The following is a 19,792-nucleotide window of genomic DNA, read 5'->3' as shown; positions in this document are numbered from 1 at the left end:
GACCCCGGAAAGATGGAAGGCTGAGTCACCCTTTAAGCCAGTCAGGATCGAACTCCTGGCTGTGGGAAGAATTAGCCTGCAATACTGCATTCTAATCACTGTACCATGGCTTCTAATAACCCTCTGATCACAAATCAGTATGTGCATTGGAGAAGTCTATAAATTGGTGCCATCTTGTGGACACTCAAGAAAGCTATATCAATTTGTCATAAAATCATTTTAACACATTTTATGATTTTAATAATAATAATAAAGTTGGAAGGGACCTTAGAGGTCATCTAGTCCAACACCCTGCTCAGGCAGGAAACTCTATACCATTTCAGACAAATGGCTATCCAGTCTCTTCTTAAAAACTTCCATGTTGGAGCATTCACCGCTTCTGGAGGCAGGTTGTTCCACTGGTTAATTGTTCTAACTGTCAGGAAGTTTCTCCTTAGTTCTAGGTTGCTTCTCTCTTTGGTTAGTTTCCATCTGTTGCTTCTTGTCCTGCCTTCAGGTGCTTTGGAGAATAGCTTGACTTCCTTTTCTTTGTGGCAGCCCCTGAGATATTGGAACACTGCTATCATGTCACCCTTTGTTCTTCTCTTCATTAAACCAGACATACCCAATTCCAGCAACCATTCCTTATATGTTTTAACCTCCAGTCCCCTGATCATCTTTGCTGCTCTTCTCTGTACTCTTTCTAATGTGTCAACATCTTTTTACATCATGGTGACTAAAACTGGATGCAGTATTTCAAGTGTAGCCTTACCAAGGCATTGTAAAGTGGTATTAACACTTCACATGATCTTGATTCTATCCCTCTGTTAATGCAGCCTAGCACTGTGTTGGCTTTTTTGGCAGCTGCAGTACATTGCTGGTTCATATTTAAGTGATTGTCCACTAGGACTCCAAGATCTCTCTCACAGTTGCTACTATTGAGCAAGGTACCCCCTATACTATACCTGTGCATTTGGTTTTTCTTGACTAAATGTAGAACCTTACTTTTTTCACCATTGAATTTCTTTTTTTTTTTTTTTTAGTTTAAATACGGGTTTATTTAATGCCATGGTATTTATAGAGCAGTTCAAGAATTAAAACAACTGTGTATGAGGGAAAAGTTTGTGGTCATGAAATGTACAGTTCCTAGTAAGTTAGCTTTCATTAGAAATTACTTGTTATAAAGTTATTCATTATATTTAAACTTTTTAAAAAAAAAACACCTTTAATTCATGTAACAGTATTACTGGTGGCACTTAAATATACCAAAACTGTAATTTAATTTTGATTTTCAAGATGAAATCATTGATATAATCCAGTATATTTATGTGTTTGTTTTTTGAGAAAGTGATTCATTTTTAGATTGAATTTCATTGGTGAAAAAAGTAAGGTTCTATATTTAGGCAAGAAAAACCAATTATCACCAGTCATTTCTTTCTCTATGTATGTCAGTTTCTCCATTACAGGTAGACCTCAGCTTATGACCACAACTGAGCCCAAATTTCCTGTTGCTAAGCTAGATAGTTGTTAAGTGAATTTTGCTCCATTTTACAATCTTTCTTGCCACGGTTGTTAAGTTAATCACTGCAGTTGTTAAATTAGTAACATGGTTGTTAAATGAATCTGGCTTCCCCATTGACTTTGCTTGTCAGAAAGTTGCAAAAAGTGATCACATGACCCCCGGGACATTGCAACCGTCATAAATATGAGCCAGTTGCCAAGTTTCTGAATTTTGATCACATGACCAAGTGGGATGCTGCTACAATCATAAGTGTGAAAAATGGTCATAAGTAACTTTGAATGGTTGTTAATTGAATGATGAATGATGATCCATATGTCCCCAAAGTGGCTTGTAAATTGTCTAGCAGTTTCCTCTTAATTTCTCTATAAAAATTTTGGCAGGAAAAGGATAGTTCGGACGGCAATTCCACCACGAGTTCTTGATGTTAACTGTTGGGGCCACTGGCTAGTTATACAGGATTCATGGAGTCAAAATACCTGCAAATTTGTTGCGTTTTTTCCCCATAGAAATTACTAGTAGAAGATTTTCGGGAGCTGGTGTCCACTGTTGAAAAGATGGGACTCTTCAAGCCAAATCAATTCTTCTTTTTCCTGATCCTTCTGCATATTTTACTGCTGGATGCTGCTGGCTGGTTTGTGATGTGGTACTTTGGGACATCTATAACACCTTTTCTTCTTGCGACATTTTGTTTGACCCTTGCACAGGTAATTTGCTTGATTTTATTTTTAGACAAAATTAAATTTCCCATTAGATAGGATTCCTACAGCACAAGATCTTTTAACTAAATTAAAAGAAAATAATTTCTCTGTAAGGAAAATAACACCTATTCCGTTGTTATGAGCCTTCAGAAGTTTGCTCTGAACTGTTTGGAAGAACGAAGGTTGAGGAAGATTAAGCAATTCAGTTAGAGAACTAAACTACTTTTATTTTGCCCAACAAATGATTCTGCCAACAATTTTATTTTATTCAAAAGGTTAAAATACAAAAATAAACAGTGACAAAACTAAACAAAAACATTGAAAAAATGGGAATTTTTAAAAAAGGATAAAAACACATATTATGGTTAAACATTGACAAAACTATTGCAACAATAATAGCTTCCCCCACTTGCAAAGCAGGTCCAAAATTTATAAGCTTGTACCTCTATTTGCAACCCAATTGACTTGTCATACCTTACATATATGAAAGAAAAAATAGTAAACAGGTTAAGCAAAATTAATCTTCAAAGCACTCTATTAACAGTCTATTGTTGTAATTAACTCATGGAAAGTCTACACGTTTCTTATTTACCATAAATTGCCCCAATCATTATCTCTGAGCCCAGGATCAAATACCTTTCTTTGGTGAAACCTTTGCTTGGGTTTTTAATTGGGAATTTTCCCAACAATTACATCTCACTTTCAAAGTTAATAATTGTAAATAATTCTGCAACATCCATTGTTGAATAATTCTCTTTGACAACACAACATTCTTCTTGCCAAGAAAGTCCAGTCCATTTTTCATCGTATCCATTATCTCAGAATTTCTTATATTCCTTTCTTTTCAATCTTTTCTGACAATTCTATATTTTCCAAACCAAACACTTCCTTTTTCACACACAGCAACAGATCAGATTCCAATTCCTCAAATTGGAAATCCAGTTCAGCTATTATTTTCTGCCTTTGGATATCATCTTGACTTTGCCAAACTGTTACTGACTCATCAATCTTTTTGTTTATATTTTCAAATAAAGCCTGTAAGTTGGAGAACATTCTTTTTCAGTTGCCTCCCAAACTATTTTGTCTCCTTTTAGAGGCATGAGAAACACTTTTATTTTCAAGGACAGGAGAAGCAAATAAATGATAACAGCTTCCACAGAGAAAGGGTCTCTCCCCTCCCCCTTAAAGAAAGGGAAATTTTCCCATCAAAATTTAAGAGATAAATATCACTATTTTTAAAAAGAAAAATGTTAGAAGGAATAAAATTTATAGTATCATCCTGTGTAAATGTAAGTCCCACCACAACTTCTTTATGGTTAAAAACAAATAGTTTAAAATTTGATAATAAGCAATGAAAGAACAGGATTTTTTTTTATAAAAGTCCAACAAGGAGTTATAAAATAGGTCAAAGTCAACTAGTCATAAATCAAGAGGTTGTGAAGCTTCAAAAATTGCAATTAAAACCAGGCATACTTAAGAAAAATGAGCAACTGAAGGGAAAATGTGGGAAGAGACCAGACCTTCCGATCAGACATCCAGACATCCAGACTCCCTGTTCTCCATCGGTGCACAATCATCCTAAGTTCTTCTTGGGTCCTTCCTAGTCTCACGTTGAAAGAATGGAGGGCAAAGCTACCAAAAAAACAGCTGTGGTGTCAAAATCAGCTGTTTGTTGGTGAGAGAAAAAGATTTTCATCTCTTAAGCATGCCATCATGGGGGAGGGGCCTGCTCAACAAATGATTCATTAGAAAAGAAGGATATTGGCTCCATCTCATCTTATATCTCAAATCTCCCATTCTGAAGAACAGTAATAGCAATAGCCATAGCACTTAGACTTATATACCGCTTCACAGTGCTTTACTGCCTTCTCTAAGCTGTTTACTGAGTCAGCATATTGCCCCCAACAATCTGGGTCCTCATTTTACCGACCTCAGAAGGATGGAAGGCTAAGTCAACCTTGAGCCAGTGGGAATTGAACTGCAGAACTGCTGGCAGCTGGCAATCAGCAGAAGTAGCCTGCAGTACTGCATTCTAACCACTGCGCCACCACGGCTCTTGATGGAACACGGATAGGAATAGATCATTAAAAAAACAACCATGTTTTCCCACTGTCTATCATGTTTGTGGAAGATGGTTTATATCTATGATTATATTGTAGAAAAGCTTTCTTGTGCACACCCTGTTTGGAATGTTTCTCTGAGTGGCTGCACCTTTGACTGAATAAAAAAAAACCTAGAATGAACTTTTATTTTAGCTATCCTAACAATTCTTTCATAGCTATTACAAACACCATTGGATATAGTGGGAAAGCTCCAATCCAGGAGATGTAGGAGTGAGACAAAAGGTGGCCCTTCTGTTGTGTATCACCCTTTCCTTTTAGTCTCAAGCAGGCTGGCTGCAACATGATTTGGGGCATCTTTCAGTCTTCAGCAATCCAAAATGGAACCACCTTTTTCATGAATTTGTGATGTGCCATTTAAAGGTAAGTAAGTTATATTATTCTTAGAATGTTCCACAGAATTGAAGGGAAGGAATATGGAATATTGCAAATACACCTGAAAAAGTTTCATCAGTAAGTATCAAATGTGTTGTGTTATTTATAACAGGGGTGTCAAATGGGATTCCCATTTTCCCATTCCCACTCAAAGAACATAGAAAGCTCTCTTACATTAAATCAAACTATTTGTTCATCTATCTCATTACTAACTGCAGACCAAGAATGGAATTTCACTTGTAATAAACAATATGAATGTGCAAATTAACTGAGAGCCAATCTAAATTTAAGATCTGAAGGTGGCAAGACCTGATTCATATAGGACAGTGGTTCCCAACCTTCCTGGCTCCACAGACTGGCATCAGCGGCCAGGGTGGTGGGGAGGGAGGGGATGGTTTCATGTGTGCAAACTAATCCCCACATGCACAAATGAAGCTTTGCGAGCTCACCCAACACTTACGTGGCCCAATTCCCAACAGGCCATACTCCGGTACCAGTCCATGGCCTATGGCCTATGCTTGATCGATTTTAATAACAAACTATTTGTAAGCTATTAAAATCTTTGTATCAACATTAGCAATGAAATCAGATGAGAATTAGCATACCAGGTATTATCTTCACCTGCTTTTGGTACAACTGTAAGATAAGCCTGATTAAATCCCGGTGATAACATTCCCTGATCAATAAGCCTGATTAAATCCCAGTGATAACATTCCCTGATCAATAAGCCTGATTAAATCCCGGTGATAACATTCCCTGATCAATAAGCCTGATTAAATCCCGGTGATAACATTCCCTGATCAATAAGCCTGATTAAATGCCAGTGATAAATAAGGAAGGAAAATACTGGACACAAATCTAACAGGGACACAAATCTACAGGTGAGTAAAAGAATAATAATGATAAAATGGTGTGAAGGCAAGGAAGAGCAAGATTCATTAAAAGCGAGACAGGGCAGAATAAAGTTAGTCCTCAATTTTGTATTCTGTTTTTTCCCCCAGACAAATCTCTCTAAATACACAAACGGCAGAGCAGCACATCTTCCAGTGCTTTGATAGACAGGGTTTAAAAAGGTGATAAAACTCCTTTGCCACCTACTTAAAGTTAATATCAGAGAACTCAGTACAATACTCAAATTCCCCCAGCTTTGTCCATATATGCAACAAATGCTTGAGATTCTTCAAAGCTGGAAAGGGCATTTCATCTTCAAACTGTTATCTCTCCAAGATAATTCAGAGTCAGCTGATTCAACCTCTCAAACTTATTTGAAAATCTGATTCAAAGGTTCAGTGGAATCTCCTCTATCTCATGGTTCCGACAGATGAAACCATTCAAAAGAACTTCGAGGCATTGTTTTCCTTAAAGAATCTTTTATTTGGGAAACAAAGTATCGGCACTACATAGTTGAACCCAAAAACTAAATTCCCCTCCCCTGGATACAAAGTATCAAAGTACAATTCCCTCCTACAATAAATTGTCATAAAGCACATTCCCCAATTAGCTTAAAGCACAGGCTTTCTCCCCAGCTCTCCAGCCCGCCTAAACGTTATCAGTTCTGGACCCAGTTTGTCCTTGGGTTCCCATGGCAGAGTTATTATTATGGCTAACTGAGCTCGCATCCCAAACCCCCCTCCCTGCACCAACTAATTGTAAGAGTAAGAAAAAGGAAAAAGAGAAAATGGCTGCATTTTCATCTATTGTCAAAGCAAGAACATCCGATGTTAGCAGCATTGATGCTCTATATCAGTGGTGGCGAACCTATGGCACGCGTGCCATAGGCGGCACTCAGAGCCCTCTCTGTGGGCACATGCACCATGCCCCGGAGATGGCAACCGTCCCTCTTCAACCAGCCGCCCGCTAACTCGCTGAGGTCCCACATGGCTGGATGCATCCCAGCATGGCTGGTTTCCCTCTCCCCCGTCCCATTCCTCCTGGCCTCGCATGCTCTCCTTTTCCCGGGCATGACCCACTGCATCGCCTCCTCAACTGTCGGCTGGCCATCCAGCTCAGAGGCAGCATCTCTGAAATGCTGGTGGCGGACTGCGGAGCCCCAGAGAGCGCCGGTTGAGGGGCCCTCATTTGCTCGCTGACCTCTGTGCGTAGGGGCCGATGGTGTCAGGCAGCAGCCACCCCGGCTAATGCCTTGCCTTGCCCTGCAACAATGGCACCCCCACCCTCTCTCACCTTGCCTCTCCTCACCCCGCAGGACAAGCCTCCTGTCCACTACCCCACCTGCCAGAGACCCCCTGGATCTGCCCCAAACCTGCCTGGCCCCCACAGGCATCCTCCTCACGAGCAACATCGAGGTGACCATGCCCACCTTGGCCACACCTACCCAGTCTGCCGTGACCACAGCCATGCCCACCCAGTGGGCCACGCCCACCTGGCACTCGGTGCTAAATAAGTGGGTTTTGGGTTGCAGTTTGGGCATTCGGTCTCTAAAAGGTTCACCATCACTGCTCTATATAGCCTCTTCAAAGCAGAATACTGCTGTAGTAAATAGTCAAGTAATCTTTTAAAAGCGCCTAAATGCTTTCTGTCATTCTTCCTCTACAGGGACTTTCAGCTAATTGGTGGTCTTTGCACCATTCCCAGCATCATGCTAAACCCAACTGTTTCGAGAAGGACCCAGACGTTTCATTTCATCCCATTATTTTGTCATTAGGGGAACCTCTTTCTTTGGAGGTAAGAAGCAACAGATTTTACTGAACCTTGGCCTTTCCAATCAGAACAGAAACTGTTTAGCTACTCCATTGTCAATGTTTAGAGTTAAACACAGTATAATTCTTCTGGATAAGGTGGCCACAACAAAAGTGAATTTCATTACATCTTTTAAGACTGAGAGAAAGTGACTGGTCAAGGTCACCCAGTTGGCTTTGCCCAAGGAGAGACTAGAACTCAAAATCTTGCAGTTTCTAGCCTGATAGCTTAACTGATACACCAGACTGGTTCTCCTGTTATAGCTCATAGCTATAGATAAATATTATAAATTGGACTACTGGGTAATTATCTCACTGGATTGACTTTATAAGTGTGTACAAAAGGATTCTGAGGAAATCAGCAAGCTTTTATGGCCATGAGTGCAATCTTAAGAAAGTGTGTTAGGGAAGCAAAGTAGCAGATTGTCTGCTTGTCCAAAACCCTAGCAGCTCAGGTAGGATAGAACATGGAGGGTGCTATGGAGCTAAAGCATCTATTTGTTTGTTCCCGTTTGCTCCTTCTCTGGTTAATGTTATGAATTGGGCTGACTATTGTGTGAATTATCTCAGTGGGTTGTTTCAGATTTGATAAGCATATTCTGCCTTGGCTCTTTCTTAAAATAGCAGTAGCAATAGCACTTAGACGTATATACCGTGCTTCACAGCCCTCTCAAAGTCAGCATATTGCCCCCAGCAATCTGGGACCTCATTTTACTGACCTCGGAAGGATGGAAGGCTGAGTCAACCTTGAGCCAGTGAGAATCGAACTGCCAGCAGCCAGCAGTCACCAGAGGTAGTCTGCAGTACTGAATTCTAACCACTGCGCTACCATGGCTCTAAAACAGACATGTCAAACACAAGGCCCGGGGGGGGCGGATGCAGCCCGCGAAGTGGTTTCATGTGGCCCGCGAAGCCATCCTGGAAATAGTGAGGGAACGGCCCCTGCTGCCTTGGCCCTGGCCCAGACCAGCCGGGAGCCAATGTACAATTTTGTAGTGGCCATCTATGCTGAAACGCATTCAGTCTTAGGTCCACAAGGCCGTCTGAAAACAGCGAGGAACCAGCCCCTGCCGCATCGACCCCACCACCTGGGTGCATGCTGGAGAGGTGTCACCCTTTGTGAGGAATGAAGAAATGCACCATCACCTGGAAGTGGCCAGCAAATGGCGCTTGCCTACTTCACATATCCGGCTTGATGGGCTCTGGTGGAGGGGTTTCGGCAGGCAGTAGGGCGCTCTCCTCACAGTGCCGAGAGGCTGAGTCGGGCGGTGCAAATCCCAAAAGAAACGCGAGGCCACCCAGCTCCCAGCCTGCCCAGCTTCAGCAGGCACTGGGGCGCTCTCCTCACAGCGCCAAGAGCTGAGCCTGGTGGCACGAATCTGATGAGAAGTGCAATGCTGCCTAGCCCGCAGCCCGCCCAGTTTTGGCAGGCAGCAAGGTGCAAAGCTGGCGAGCTTCGCAATGCCTGGCACAACCTCTCAAAACTGTGAAGAGAGTGCCACGCTGCCTGCCGAAACCGGGCAGGCTGGGGGCAGGACGACATTGCGCAGGTAACATTGACTCTCACGCTGCTCATGGCATCCCCTCCCCCAGAGCCCACTATGTGAAGTAGGTGAGGGCCATGTGCTGGCCACTTCTTCATTACTCACGAAGGGTGACACCTCCCCAGCTGCATTTCTTGCCTGTTTTTCTCCCTCCCTCATCTCAAATATTTTCCCACCACTCTGTACTTAGGAAGGAAGGAAGGAAGAAAAGAAGGAAAGAAGGGGAGGGAGGGTCTGAGGAAAATCCTGCCTTAGTCCTGCCCTGCTGCCCTTTCACCATCCGCTTGCCCCCTCCTCCTGGCCTATCCTGGGGGTCTCCCATCCTATTGCTAAGGAAGCTTTGGATACAAAGTTGGGTCTCCTCCCATGGAGAGGGAATGGGCCTCCCTCTGACTTTGCCCTCATACCCATCATGAGCAACCTGGGTAAGGAGAACAAGCACAGCAGCAGCAGCCTTGAGGAGGAGGTAAGTGCAGCTGGGCGCCCCCTTGGGGAAGTGGGGCTGGGCTTGGTGCCGCGGGTGCTCGAGGGCCAGGCTGGGCATTTGACCTCTGCTGTCCAGGGCTCCCGACAGCCCGCACCACTGAGCCCCCCCCCCACATGGCCTGGGAGGAACAGTGAGGCTCCTCCAGTGGACCATGCCTTGGCACTTGCCCCCTTCTGCCAGAGACCCTCAGATCTGTCTCACTCCTGCCCAGGCCCCCACAAGCACCCTTGACGCGAATGTAGAGCTGGCCATGCCCACCCAGTAGGCCACACCCACTCCATCCACACCCACCCAGTAGGCCGCACCCACCCTGGCCACACACCCCTGCCCCCCTGAGGGCAACCGCAATGCTAATGCAGCCCTGAATGAAATTGAGTATGACACCCCTGCTCTAAAACAAAGAAAATATAGAATTACTTATGCCTCACAGGCAGAAATAGAAATTTTTTTATCTCTGAAAATAAAAATCTCAAAATGAAGAAGCTGCCTCTTTAGCTAAGATTCTGGATTCCCTTTTTGTTGTTAATTCACCACTACTGACACCAGTCAGCACATTGATTGTGCCAGTGATAGGATGGTGTGGCTGAAGAGCTGATATTGGGACAATAGAGATCTTTGGATTCAGAAGATCCTGATCCATCAGTAATACTTTCCTTTGGGGCCTTCTACTAATGGAAAGATTAGCAAAAGTTTATCTAGTGTTTCTGCTACCAAAAGGGACCTCTTCCTATCCTGGCTAAAAAATCTAAAATTAAGAATGCTTTTTCCGTATTTATATTGTAGGACTTAGTTCAAAAGCTACCTCACTCTGCCATGTGTTTCTGCATCTGGAAACTTTGAAAATAAAGACTACAATCTACTCTAACTACCACAATTGCAGTCTATTATTGTGACAGTTGTGTGCATCTCACTTTTTTCCCTTTTTCTTGCTTGAGTATTTATTTCACAGAGCAGCTGAAAAAGATGTTATAAAAATGGAGTCTTAAAGTATAATTATCTAGTGAAGGATATTTGTTTTTTCATGACTTTCTTTTTTTTACAGTTGGGTTTGCAGAAAAAGAAATACATGCCTTATAACTATCAGCACAAATATTTTTTCTTCAGTGAGTATCTGATTTTTTCCCCTACCTCTAACTAAGTGCAAATGAAGTTTTTTGTGTGTAAAAAAACAACTTTCACAAAAAAGCTGTGGATCATCTTTGGACTCTTATCTTTTCCACCATGAGCTCATGGACAGATTATATATGCATTCTACATAATGCCCAGCCCAGTGCAGATTAATAACAACTCTTATTACGTATTAGTGATAAGTGTCTTATGGTGATTCTCAGTCATGCAGCTCATGGTTGTCACAAAGGTGCTTTTTCAAGAGGCAACTGGACTTTGTTTTTCCCTGAATTCATTTCGCTTCTCACCCAAGAAGCTTTTTCCGTTCTGACTGAATGGTGGAGAATGGAAGAATTTATATTCCTTGCAGTCTTATTAGTAATAAGATAAAGAGGAGGAGGAGGAGGAGGGGAGAACAAGAGCAGTGGCAGCAACTGCAGAACATTGCAGAGAATGAGGAGGAATTCTTTTCTTTCTCAGAGCAGACAGACACCCCTGTACATTTAAGGTGGATGGAGGCGTCTAAGTCCACGTCTTCAAAAGCAGGCTAGGCCTAAGCAGTGCAAAGAGAGCTGGAGGGGCTACCACACTTTCTCTTGCAGCTGCTCAATTATTTGGTACTCTATACTATAGGCAGGACCGAGGACATCCACAATCAAATTAGAGTGGAAGAAAATTGCCATGGAAGAGAGACTGGAAAATTATGCAAAAGATGCTCCATCCTCTTGGCCAGCAGTTGCTTTTTCTTTTTGAAACTACTTTATTCATAAGAGCATAAATCAGTGGTTCTCAACCTGTGGGTCGGGACCCCATTTGGGGTCGATCAACCATTTCACGGGGGTTGCCAAGCAAGGCTGTCCGCCATTTTTTTTGTCCATTTTTTTTGTCCGCCATTTTTTTCCCCTTTTCCGGCGGGTGCCTTACCTCCCTTGGGCTGGGCCAGCTGGTGGTCGACCTGCTCCGTCTCTGCCGCTTGCCAGCTACGCCTCGGCCGGTGCAGGGGGCGGAACCACACATGTGCGGCGCTCCCGGGCATGGAAAGTCCTCGACTTACGACCGGTTGGGTAGTCCTCAACTTACGACCGGTTTAGTCCTCAACTTACGACCGGTTTAGTCCTCGACTTACGACCGGTTGGGGTCACGGCATTAAAAAGGTTGAGAACCACTGGCATAAATGGTGCCTGCTGGATCCCACCTCTGGCCCAACAGGTTCAGGATGCCATTCTCACAATGACCTACCAAGGAAACCCACTGGCCTCCCTTCAGACAGGCAGACTGCCATCCAGGCTAATAGCCATTGGTTCTCATGGCTTCCATGAATTGGACCAACCCTTTTTTGAAACCAAACAAGCTAGTGGCCACCACTAATAACTGCTTACAGCAGTTCAGAGGGGACCTCTGACATATGGTTGTTTTTTTTTTACCTGTCTCCAATTAAATTGATTCTTGAGTCTGAGTCTCAAGAACCACAAAAGCCCTGGACTCTGAACAAGTGTTTTTTTAAAAAAATATATTTTCCTATAAGAGTTAGGGAAATATTTTATTTTGAAAAAAACCCAAGATATAAAAGTGAAATGTGAAATTTACAAGTTTATCTGTGTTTTTCTATTGCCTCTACTTTATATTTTATTCTATTGCTATTTTTATATTGTTACATTAATTGATACTTCCTGTTTCTATATATCTCCTCTGTGTTTGAAAAGGACAATTAATGGCTATATACATCTTGTTTCCTTCTACAGCATTGCCACTACTTGTAGTACCAACTTTTCAAGTTTACTCATTGTACTTTATATTCCAGCGCAAACTCTGGAGGGTGAGTATGCAAATAATCCATACCAAATATTAAAATACTGAGATTCCCCCCTCCCCCATGGTAAGTTTCTAGGTTTAGAATTTTATTTCCTTAAGAGGGAATGAAAAAGCTAAACCATTTTAGGACCATATAAAAATTGGCATGGGGATATCGTTAATAGGAAAGTCAATGCCACCCAATTCTAAAGTGCTTCCAGATGAACTATTGCTGGCTATCAAAAGGCCTTTTATGAAGAAGACATTAAATTTTTGTCTAAGGAAACAAACATGTAGAAGGCATAGGGAAAGTTGGAGGCATAGAGTTGGACAATGACATCAGTTGAACTAAGAATGAACAAGAATTACAATCCAGTTTTCTCAAGTAATAATTTTGAGGGCTTTGATTCAGGAATTATTTATGGTGGCTTGAACACAAAAGTAAAGTTATGGTTCATTTTTCTTTTTAAAAAACGATCTAGAGGGATTGGAAATCAGGTTGGACTTATTTTTTTTCTAATAGAGGTGATGGCAAAAGAGACTTTTCCAGCCGTATTTAAAGTGGGGATCTGCCATGCACTATTGACAAGCACCCTAATTAAAAATGGCTGAAATTTTGTGGCATAACCAAAGCTAAAATAAATCTCTACATTTTCACCTGATATCACGTAAACATGTCAGTTACTGAAAATAACAAGGGTGGAGGTTCATTCTCCGAGCTTGTGGGCTGGTTTCTGAACGTTTCATTACCAGGGTAGGTAACATATTCAGCAGAGTTTAGGGATGGCATTGTTGGTGTTCTTCTGCTTGTAAGGGTTTCAGGTGGTCAGTAGATCTTGTGATGGTGAGGTCATGTCAACTGAAGGTCACATCAGGTTGACCCTAACCCTACTTGGAACAAGGGAAGATGCTATTCTAATGTCTGTTCCTTTTCTTCTCTTCTGCAGGAAATGGCATGGACTTTTGCATATTTTATCCGATTCTTTATTGCCTTCAACCCCATATTGGGATTCAAGGGTATTCTGGGATACCTCCTTCTTTTGAAGTACTGTTTATCATATGTACTATTTTCTTTGTGTTTCACCATTCCTTCACAGACCCTGACTATTCTCTAGATCAGGGGTCTTCAAATTTGGCCCTTTTATGACTTGTGGACTTCAACTCCCAGAATTCCTCAGCCAGCATGCCTGGCTGAGGAATTCTGGGAGTTGAAGTCCACAAGTCATAAAAGGGCCAAGTCTGAAGACCCCTGCTCTAGATTATCCTTTCCCAAACTTGACCACTTCCATATGTGTGACTTCAGTTCTACCATTGGCAGTAATGGCTTTGTTGGCTGGGGAATTCTGGGAGTTGAGTGCCCAGGCTGTGGAAGGCTGTTCTGAACTAACCCCAAAACATCCCCCCTATTTTTAGGACACACACACTCATTTTCTTCTTGTTGAAGACTGGTGCACATGCATTCATCACTTACTGACTGCAGCATACATTTTTTTTACAATCTGCATATGTGAATCAATCATCACATATATGCAAAGCATCAAAGCGGTTCTTCATTTTGACTGAACCTTAGATGAAGTGCCACTTTGATGTAACTCCATGAGGTGAAGCAGTCCTCAATTCTAAGTGCCATATTGAATTGTCTACCTCACAGGACAGTGATTTTCCACAGGCTTGAGTATCCGGAGACAACAGGACTAGCCACCTATCTCCCAGTAGCAGCAGAGATTTTCAAAGACTATGAAGTTTGCAAACAGCACTTTCTAATCACTTTCAGAAATTGTTGATTAACTACTTCTAAGCTATTAGAATGACAAGTTTGAAAATGCAGCATAAATTTGCCTTTCAACCTAGAACAGAAGAAAGTTTTGATTATTAAGCTTAAGAATCTGAAATAATCAGCAAAAAGTTAAATATGGTTTTGATCTTAGAAAGTAATACATAGGCTAAAGGTCCACATAAAATTGGAATAGTAAAACTTTTATAATAAGATTTTGGAATTAATTATAAAGTACAAAGAGCTTCTTGTGGGAAATAGATCCTGTTTTGGTTTTTGTAGAACATGATACAGATAAATAATTTCATGATTTCAAAAACTGGACACAAGAGGGGACTAAAGATTTTAAGTAGAGGAAAGATATACAGGCCTGCAAGATAGTATAAAATGTTATGAAAATAAAAACACTGAAGGAGAAGAACTGAATTAGAAAATAATAGCCATAATATCAATAATGTCATAATGATGGTGCTTTAATGGATAAACTATGTCCAAAGGATGTTATCAAAGAAATGTCATTTTTAGAACAAATTTTGATAAGATGGAGATAGTATTGAAACTGGATTTGCAACTGATAGACCAAAAGAACTAGTTAGAAAAGGATGTTTCACTGGATCTTCAAAAGAAACTGGTTGAGGTTTTAAAATTAAAAATGAAATGCAAATGACAAACCAACTGGAATTTAACAAAAGTCTTGTTAAAGCCTTGAATTGTTATTCGGGTTGTTTCAGTTGGACAGGTATTAGTTTCCACAGAAAGGCATCATGAGGTCTAGTGCAGCAGTCCCCAACCTCTTTGGCTGTACAGACCAGTGGTGGTGCTGGCGGCTGTGCGTGGCAGTAGTGGCAGTGGGAGGAGAGGGGATGGGTTCATGCGCTCAACTTAATCCTGCACATGTGCAAATGAAGCTTCGCACTCTCACACACCACTTGCTTGGTCTGGTTCCCAACAGGGCCATGAACTAGTATCGGCCCACAGCCCAGGGGATAGGGACCCCAGGTCTAATGAATTATTTGCATTGTAAGCCTAGCAAACAAGCCAATAAATTGTCCCACTGTTCTATTTAATGGTTGATTTGCGTAGATATAGTTTCACTTCCTGACTTTGCCTCATTTCTGTCTCTCAGTGTTCTTGAGAGTATCGTATTTACATGGATATCGCAGTTGAATCATCTTCCTATGCACATTGATCACGATAAAAACATGGATTGGTTCTCTACACAGGTAAGAAAGATCTCAAAGATAAAATTGATGGCTGCACATGATTAAACTTTAGCTTCTCTGTATAATTTTATTATATGCACAATAACTCAGAGAACCATAATAATCCAATTACCACAGCATCAACTATAATTTGCATAGGTGAAAACTGAATTCCTTTTTGGAAGTTATTTTTACCTATATTTTTTTTTTGACAATGCTTTTCCTATCATAGAAAAGTTTGAAGTGTGTTTAGAAATACCATGCCTTTTCTTATAGGTTATGATTGCCTTCACTTTTGTTCGGACTTTATAAATATGAAAATGAGATGAGCAGAACAAATAACTTTTTTGGGCTCATTTTAAGATGATAGCACCAAAGAGAAACCGGCCAGTGCAGATATCATTTCTCTCTTTTCCATTCCCAGCATCAGGTTTTCATCAAGATCAGGACATTCTTTTTAGAAAAGGAGGCTTGTGAGTTCAAATCTTACCAGACAACCTGGTTCAGTCTGGAATAAGTAAGGAGAAGATTTGAAAGTAACTGTTGAAAAGAAATGTTTCACAAAATGAAAAATAAACATATTAGTAGAATTACATTTTAATTCTCCTTGTTTTCAAAACTGTACAATGAGGACTATCAGATTTGATACCAAATGAGTATTTAAACTCTACTATTAAGGTAATATTATTTAAGCCTTCCAAAATTCAATATATTTGTCTAGAAATACAAATTATATACCGATACATACACACAAACATACATGAATATAAATCATGGACATTTGCCTGAAAATTGTTATTCCATCATTCACAGTATGTCTGGACTAAAACCTCTCTTTCTCTCTTCTCCCAGCTTCAGGCAACATGCAACGTGAATCAATCTTTTTTCAATGACTGGGTAACGGGGCACCTGAATTGTCAAATTGAGCACCAGTGAGTACAGATTTAGGGCAATGAGAAACATTTTAAGGTATCAATGAGAAACTGCTTCATAGTTTGTATAAAACAAAAAGATAGTAAAGGGATCATAATTCTTTACCTTCCTTTCTGCCTATAGTCTCTTCCCTATGATGCCTCGGCACAACCTTTGGAAGGTGACTCCTTTGGTGAAATCCATGTGTGCCAAACATGGTATTGAATATCAATCAAAACCCCTCTTCACTGGCTTTGCTGACATTGTGCAGTAAGTATCAGACTGCAAAGACTATCAGCTCAGAAGAAGATTTGGGCATCTAGGAAACATTCAATATATAAAGGTTAGCCAAACAGCAAATCAAATGAAGAATCTGCATGGTTGTCCCAAAGGTGTTTTTTCAGGAGGCAACTGGACTTTCTTGTTTGTCTTTGAAGTCGTTTCGCTTCTCATCCATTCCATTCCCCATCATCCAGTCAGAGCTGAAGAAGCTTCTTAGATGAGAAGTGAAACATTTTCAAAGAAAAACAAGAAAGTCCAGTTGCCTTTTGAAAAAGCACCTTTGGGATAACCATGATTTGGATGACTGAGAATCTCCCTAGACAAATCTGCATGGTTTTGCTCTTAAGGACATGAGAAAGGACATGATAACTTGCAGTGATATAGACATATATATATAAAGTGTGAAGATGTCAACTGAACACTAAGTCCATTGGGTAGAGGCTTCAAAAGCAATCTGCTGTGCAAAGTATTAAACTGTTAATGAGAATAAAGATTTTGGGTGTAGATCCTTTAAGAAAAAAACCCAAGTCTGGTATCAGAAAGAGAGAAATGCTAATCATTAAGCATGTGCTCTATTACACGCTTCTTTCATAAAATTAGTTATAATTAAAAATTAGTTATCAGTTAACATCAAAGAGCCTTTCATGTGTGGTAGCTCTCAACAATACTTGGGTGATCTTGAAAAAAGATAAGCATTATCCAAGTTGGTAGTATTTTGATAGGAGCCATCAAGAAAAAAGATGTAAGCTAGACCAGGGGTCCCCAACCCCCGGTCCATGGACCGCACCTGGTTGGACCATGCCAGCAACCGGGCTGCACAAACAAGCAAAGCCCCATCCATGAGATGCAGGTAGCATGCGAAACCACGCCCCCCCCCCCTCCAATCCACGGAAAAACCTTTCACCGTGGAACCAGTCCCTGGTGCCCAAAAGGTTAGGAGCAGCTGACCTAGACTGTAAAGTTGCAAAAAAAACCCCAAACCTTCTAGAAGCAGGCAATGGCAAACTATTTCCATATGGCTAGCATGAAAATTACATGCCCAGGTGGCCTCCTGAAGATGGGCAGAGTCTGCCTTCTCCCTATCACCATGTTCGGACTTTATAATTTGGGTGCTTGGATAAAGTGCTACTTTATGATAATGCTATATAAGTCCATAAAGCATCAATGCAAACTAGAGATAACTGTTAAGACATGTCAAATACCTAAAAGAAGATGTAGCAATCACTGGGAGATTTTTCTGCTGCTCACTCTGTCCTCAATGTACTGCACTTGTTCTGAATTCAATCCTCTGCTTGAATCAGAAGCATGATTTTTCTGAATAGGTCTTAATTCTCATAGCAATGAAGCAGGACTTACTTTCTGTTTTTTTTTTTTCAGTTCCTTGAAGGTTGCAGGTGAAATCTGGTTCAAAGCATATCATTATGAACAGAAAATACCAAATTCTAAAATCTGCCTTCAACAAGGGAAGGAGGGTGAAGAGACATGAATGGATCTGAGATGGACCTGACAGGCTTCAGGGATAGAAAATCTAAAGTAATTTGTGGATGAAACAGAATGCTTGGAGAGACTTTGGGTCTCAGCTGAACTTTTGGCATGTTTCCTAATAAATATAAACATTGCAAGCAACACATTTTTTTTCTTTCCTGCTTTTAGGTCTTGAATGCATCATAAAGATGCAGGCTTCTCAAAAATGTTCATTGAATTACTTTGTTGCTGTTTTTACACTTTATGCCTCTTTTGCAACGGTCAGAAAAATAAACCTAATAGCTGTTATAATGGATCTTGGATTAGGGAATGAGACTAGGCCACATCAACAGATACAAAACATACCTCCCATTTTGTCTTCATCATTTGGAGATTCCGTGTAAGGATGTGCCCCAGCTGGTCCCTCAGGAAATTAAAACACTTGAATCCATGCGATTGACTCAAAAGAACTTTTACTGAGAGAAAGCGGTTACAAGAAAGTCAGGCGGAATCTGAAGATCCTACGCAATGCACACAGCTATTCTTTTGTTTTCCCCAAGTCCCAACACACACACCCTGACCAGTTCATCTGCAGCCAACATGATGTCGTGAATATGTTTTGAGAACGCTGAGGTGCTAGGCAGATAACAGGTCACTCTCAGGGCATGACTGCCTTGGAACCAGGCTGGAACCAGCTGGGAGGGAGTCTGCTTCATCTCCAAAGGCCATCCCCCACTCTAATTCCCAAGCATTAAAGCAAAGCGAAAGCATCCCAGATATGCCATTGTTTCTCTCCCCCCCTCCAACAGAATGGTAGGACACGAAGGTGGACCTAACACTCCATATGATTTACCTGATGTCTATCTTGCCCAGAGCTTCCAGTACTAATATAAATAGTAGTATTTCTTCCACATTCCTTAATAAAAAGAGAAATGAAAAAGTATATTGGACCAATATATACATTATATATCTCACAAAGATGACCATGCATGACTATATTTCTGTGCATTTCTTCATTCTAGGGGCTTCTCCTTGCACTGGGAAGGGTGACAGAAATACTGTACAAGCTGAGAAACGGGGACATGGTAGGCAGTTTTGCTGATAGAAATCCAGCACATAGGGGAAATGTGTGTTCAAGTCAGTGCTGGAATGAAAAGAGAAAAAGAAGCTGATTTTATGGGAGTGCAAAGGAAGTAGTGTTTTTCAGTGTTTGCAACATGCTAACATGCCAGCACTCTGCTTCACAGCTGGCATAATGAAAGGGCCAGGGATATGTCCAACAGCAGATGCAAGGAGCAATCATGATTGTGAACAGCTTATAATAAACAAAGGATTATGGTTTTTCAAATGTCCAGCCAGAACTAGAAAAAATGGTACATTAGAAGTAAGAAAAGAAAGCAATTAAGAAAAAACCTGAAATCAAGCTAATCTGAAAAGTACTAACAGGGTGAATAGAGCATATTCTAATTTATTTTGGATTAAGAGTAAATCACTACACTAAGACACCAAAAAGAAACAAAGAATTTGTATTTTGTGTACCCATCTGGAGCACTTTTTTGAAATTATATAATAGTTATTAAAATTGATAACAGGAAATAATTAAAAGCACAATCCTATGCACTCATGCAAAAGTAGGACAATTCAATGAAGGTTATTCCTAGATAAGATTAAAATCTTAAATACATTTCCTAGGATAAACTTTCCCAACTTTCAGATATACTGAATTCCTGCTCCCATAATCCCAATCTTTGGGCTTGTTCTGTGGTGATTGTGAGAGTTAAAATCCAAAACATCTGATGAGCAAATGCAAAAGGTAGTTTAGAGAATAATTACAGG

The 19,792-nt window shown here is 40.9% G+C and overlaps 1 protein-coding gene across 1 annotated transcript in view; it reads left to right on the top strand.

Annotated features, from left to right (window-relative positions):
• LOC107295117 (acyl-CoA (8-3)-desaturase) overlaps positions 1 to 17,978 on the top strand; it is a 34,046-nt gene extending 16,068 nt beyond the window's left edge. Inside the window, exons 3-12 of the mRNA XM_015824415.1 lie at positions 2,008 to 2,205; positions 4,581 to 4,682; positions 7,251 to 7,379; positions 10,467 to 10,527; positions 12,274 to 12,347; positions 13,270 to 13,367; positions 15,223 to 15,319; positions 16,151 to 16,230; positions 16,355 to 16,480; positions 17,870 to 17,978. Of these exons, the coding sequence (XP_015679901.1) occupies positions 2,008 to 2,205; positions 4,581 to 4,682; positions 7,251 to 7,379; positions 10,467 to 10,527; positions 12,274 to 12,347; positions 13,270 to 13,367; positions 15,223 to 15,319; positions 16,151 to 16,230; positions 16,355 to 16,480; positions 17,870 to 17,978 (1,074 nt within the window). The remainder of the gene's footprint in view (positions 1 to 2,007; positions 2,206 to 4,580; positions 4,683 to 7,250; positions 7,380 to 10,466; positions 10,528 to 12,273; positions 12,348 to 13,269; positions 13,368 to 15,222; positions 15,320 to 16,150; positions 16,231 to 16,354; positions 16,481 to 17,869) is intronic.
• The last annotated feature ends 1,814 nt before the right edge of the window (positions 17,979 to 19,792 follow it).

Source organism: Protobothrops mucrosquamatus, unplaced genomic scaffold (genome assembly GCF_001527695.2).
Source record: "Protobothrops mucrosquamatus isolate PMUCROS unplaced genomic scaffold, P.Mucros_1.0 scaffold2226, whole genome shotgun sequence".
In the NCBI taxonomy this organism is placed as follows: Eukaryota; Metazoa; Chordata; class Lepidosauria; order Squamata; family Viperidae; genus Protobothrops; species Protobothrops mucrosquamatus.
The sequence above is the reverse complement of the archived record's forward strand: the minus strand, read 5'-3'. Positions and strand labels throughout refer to the sequence as shown.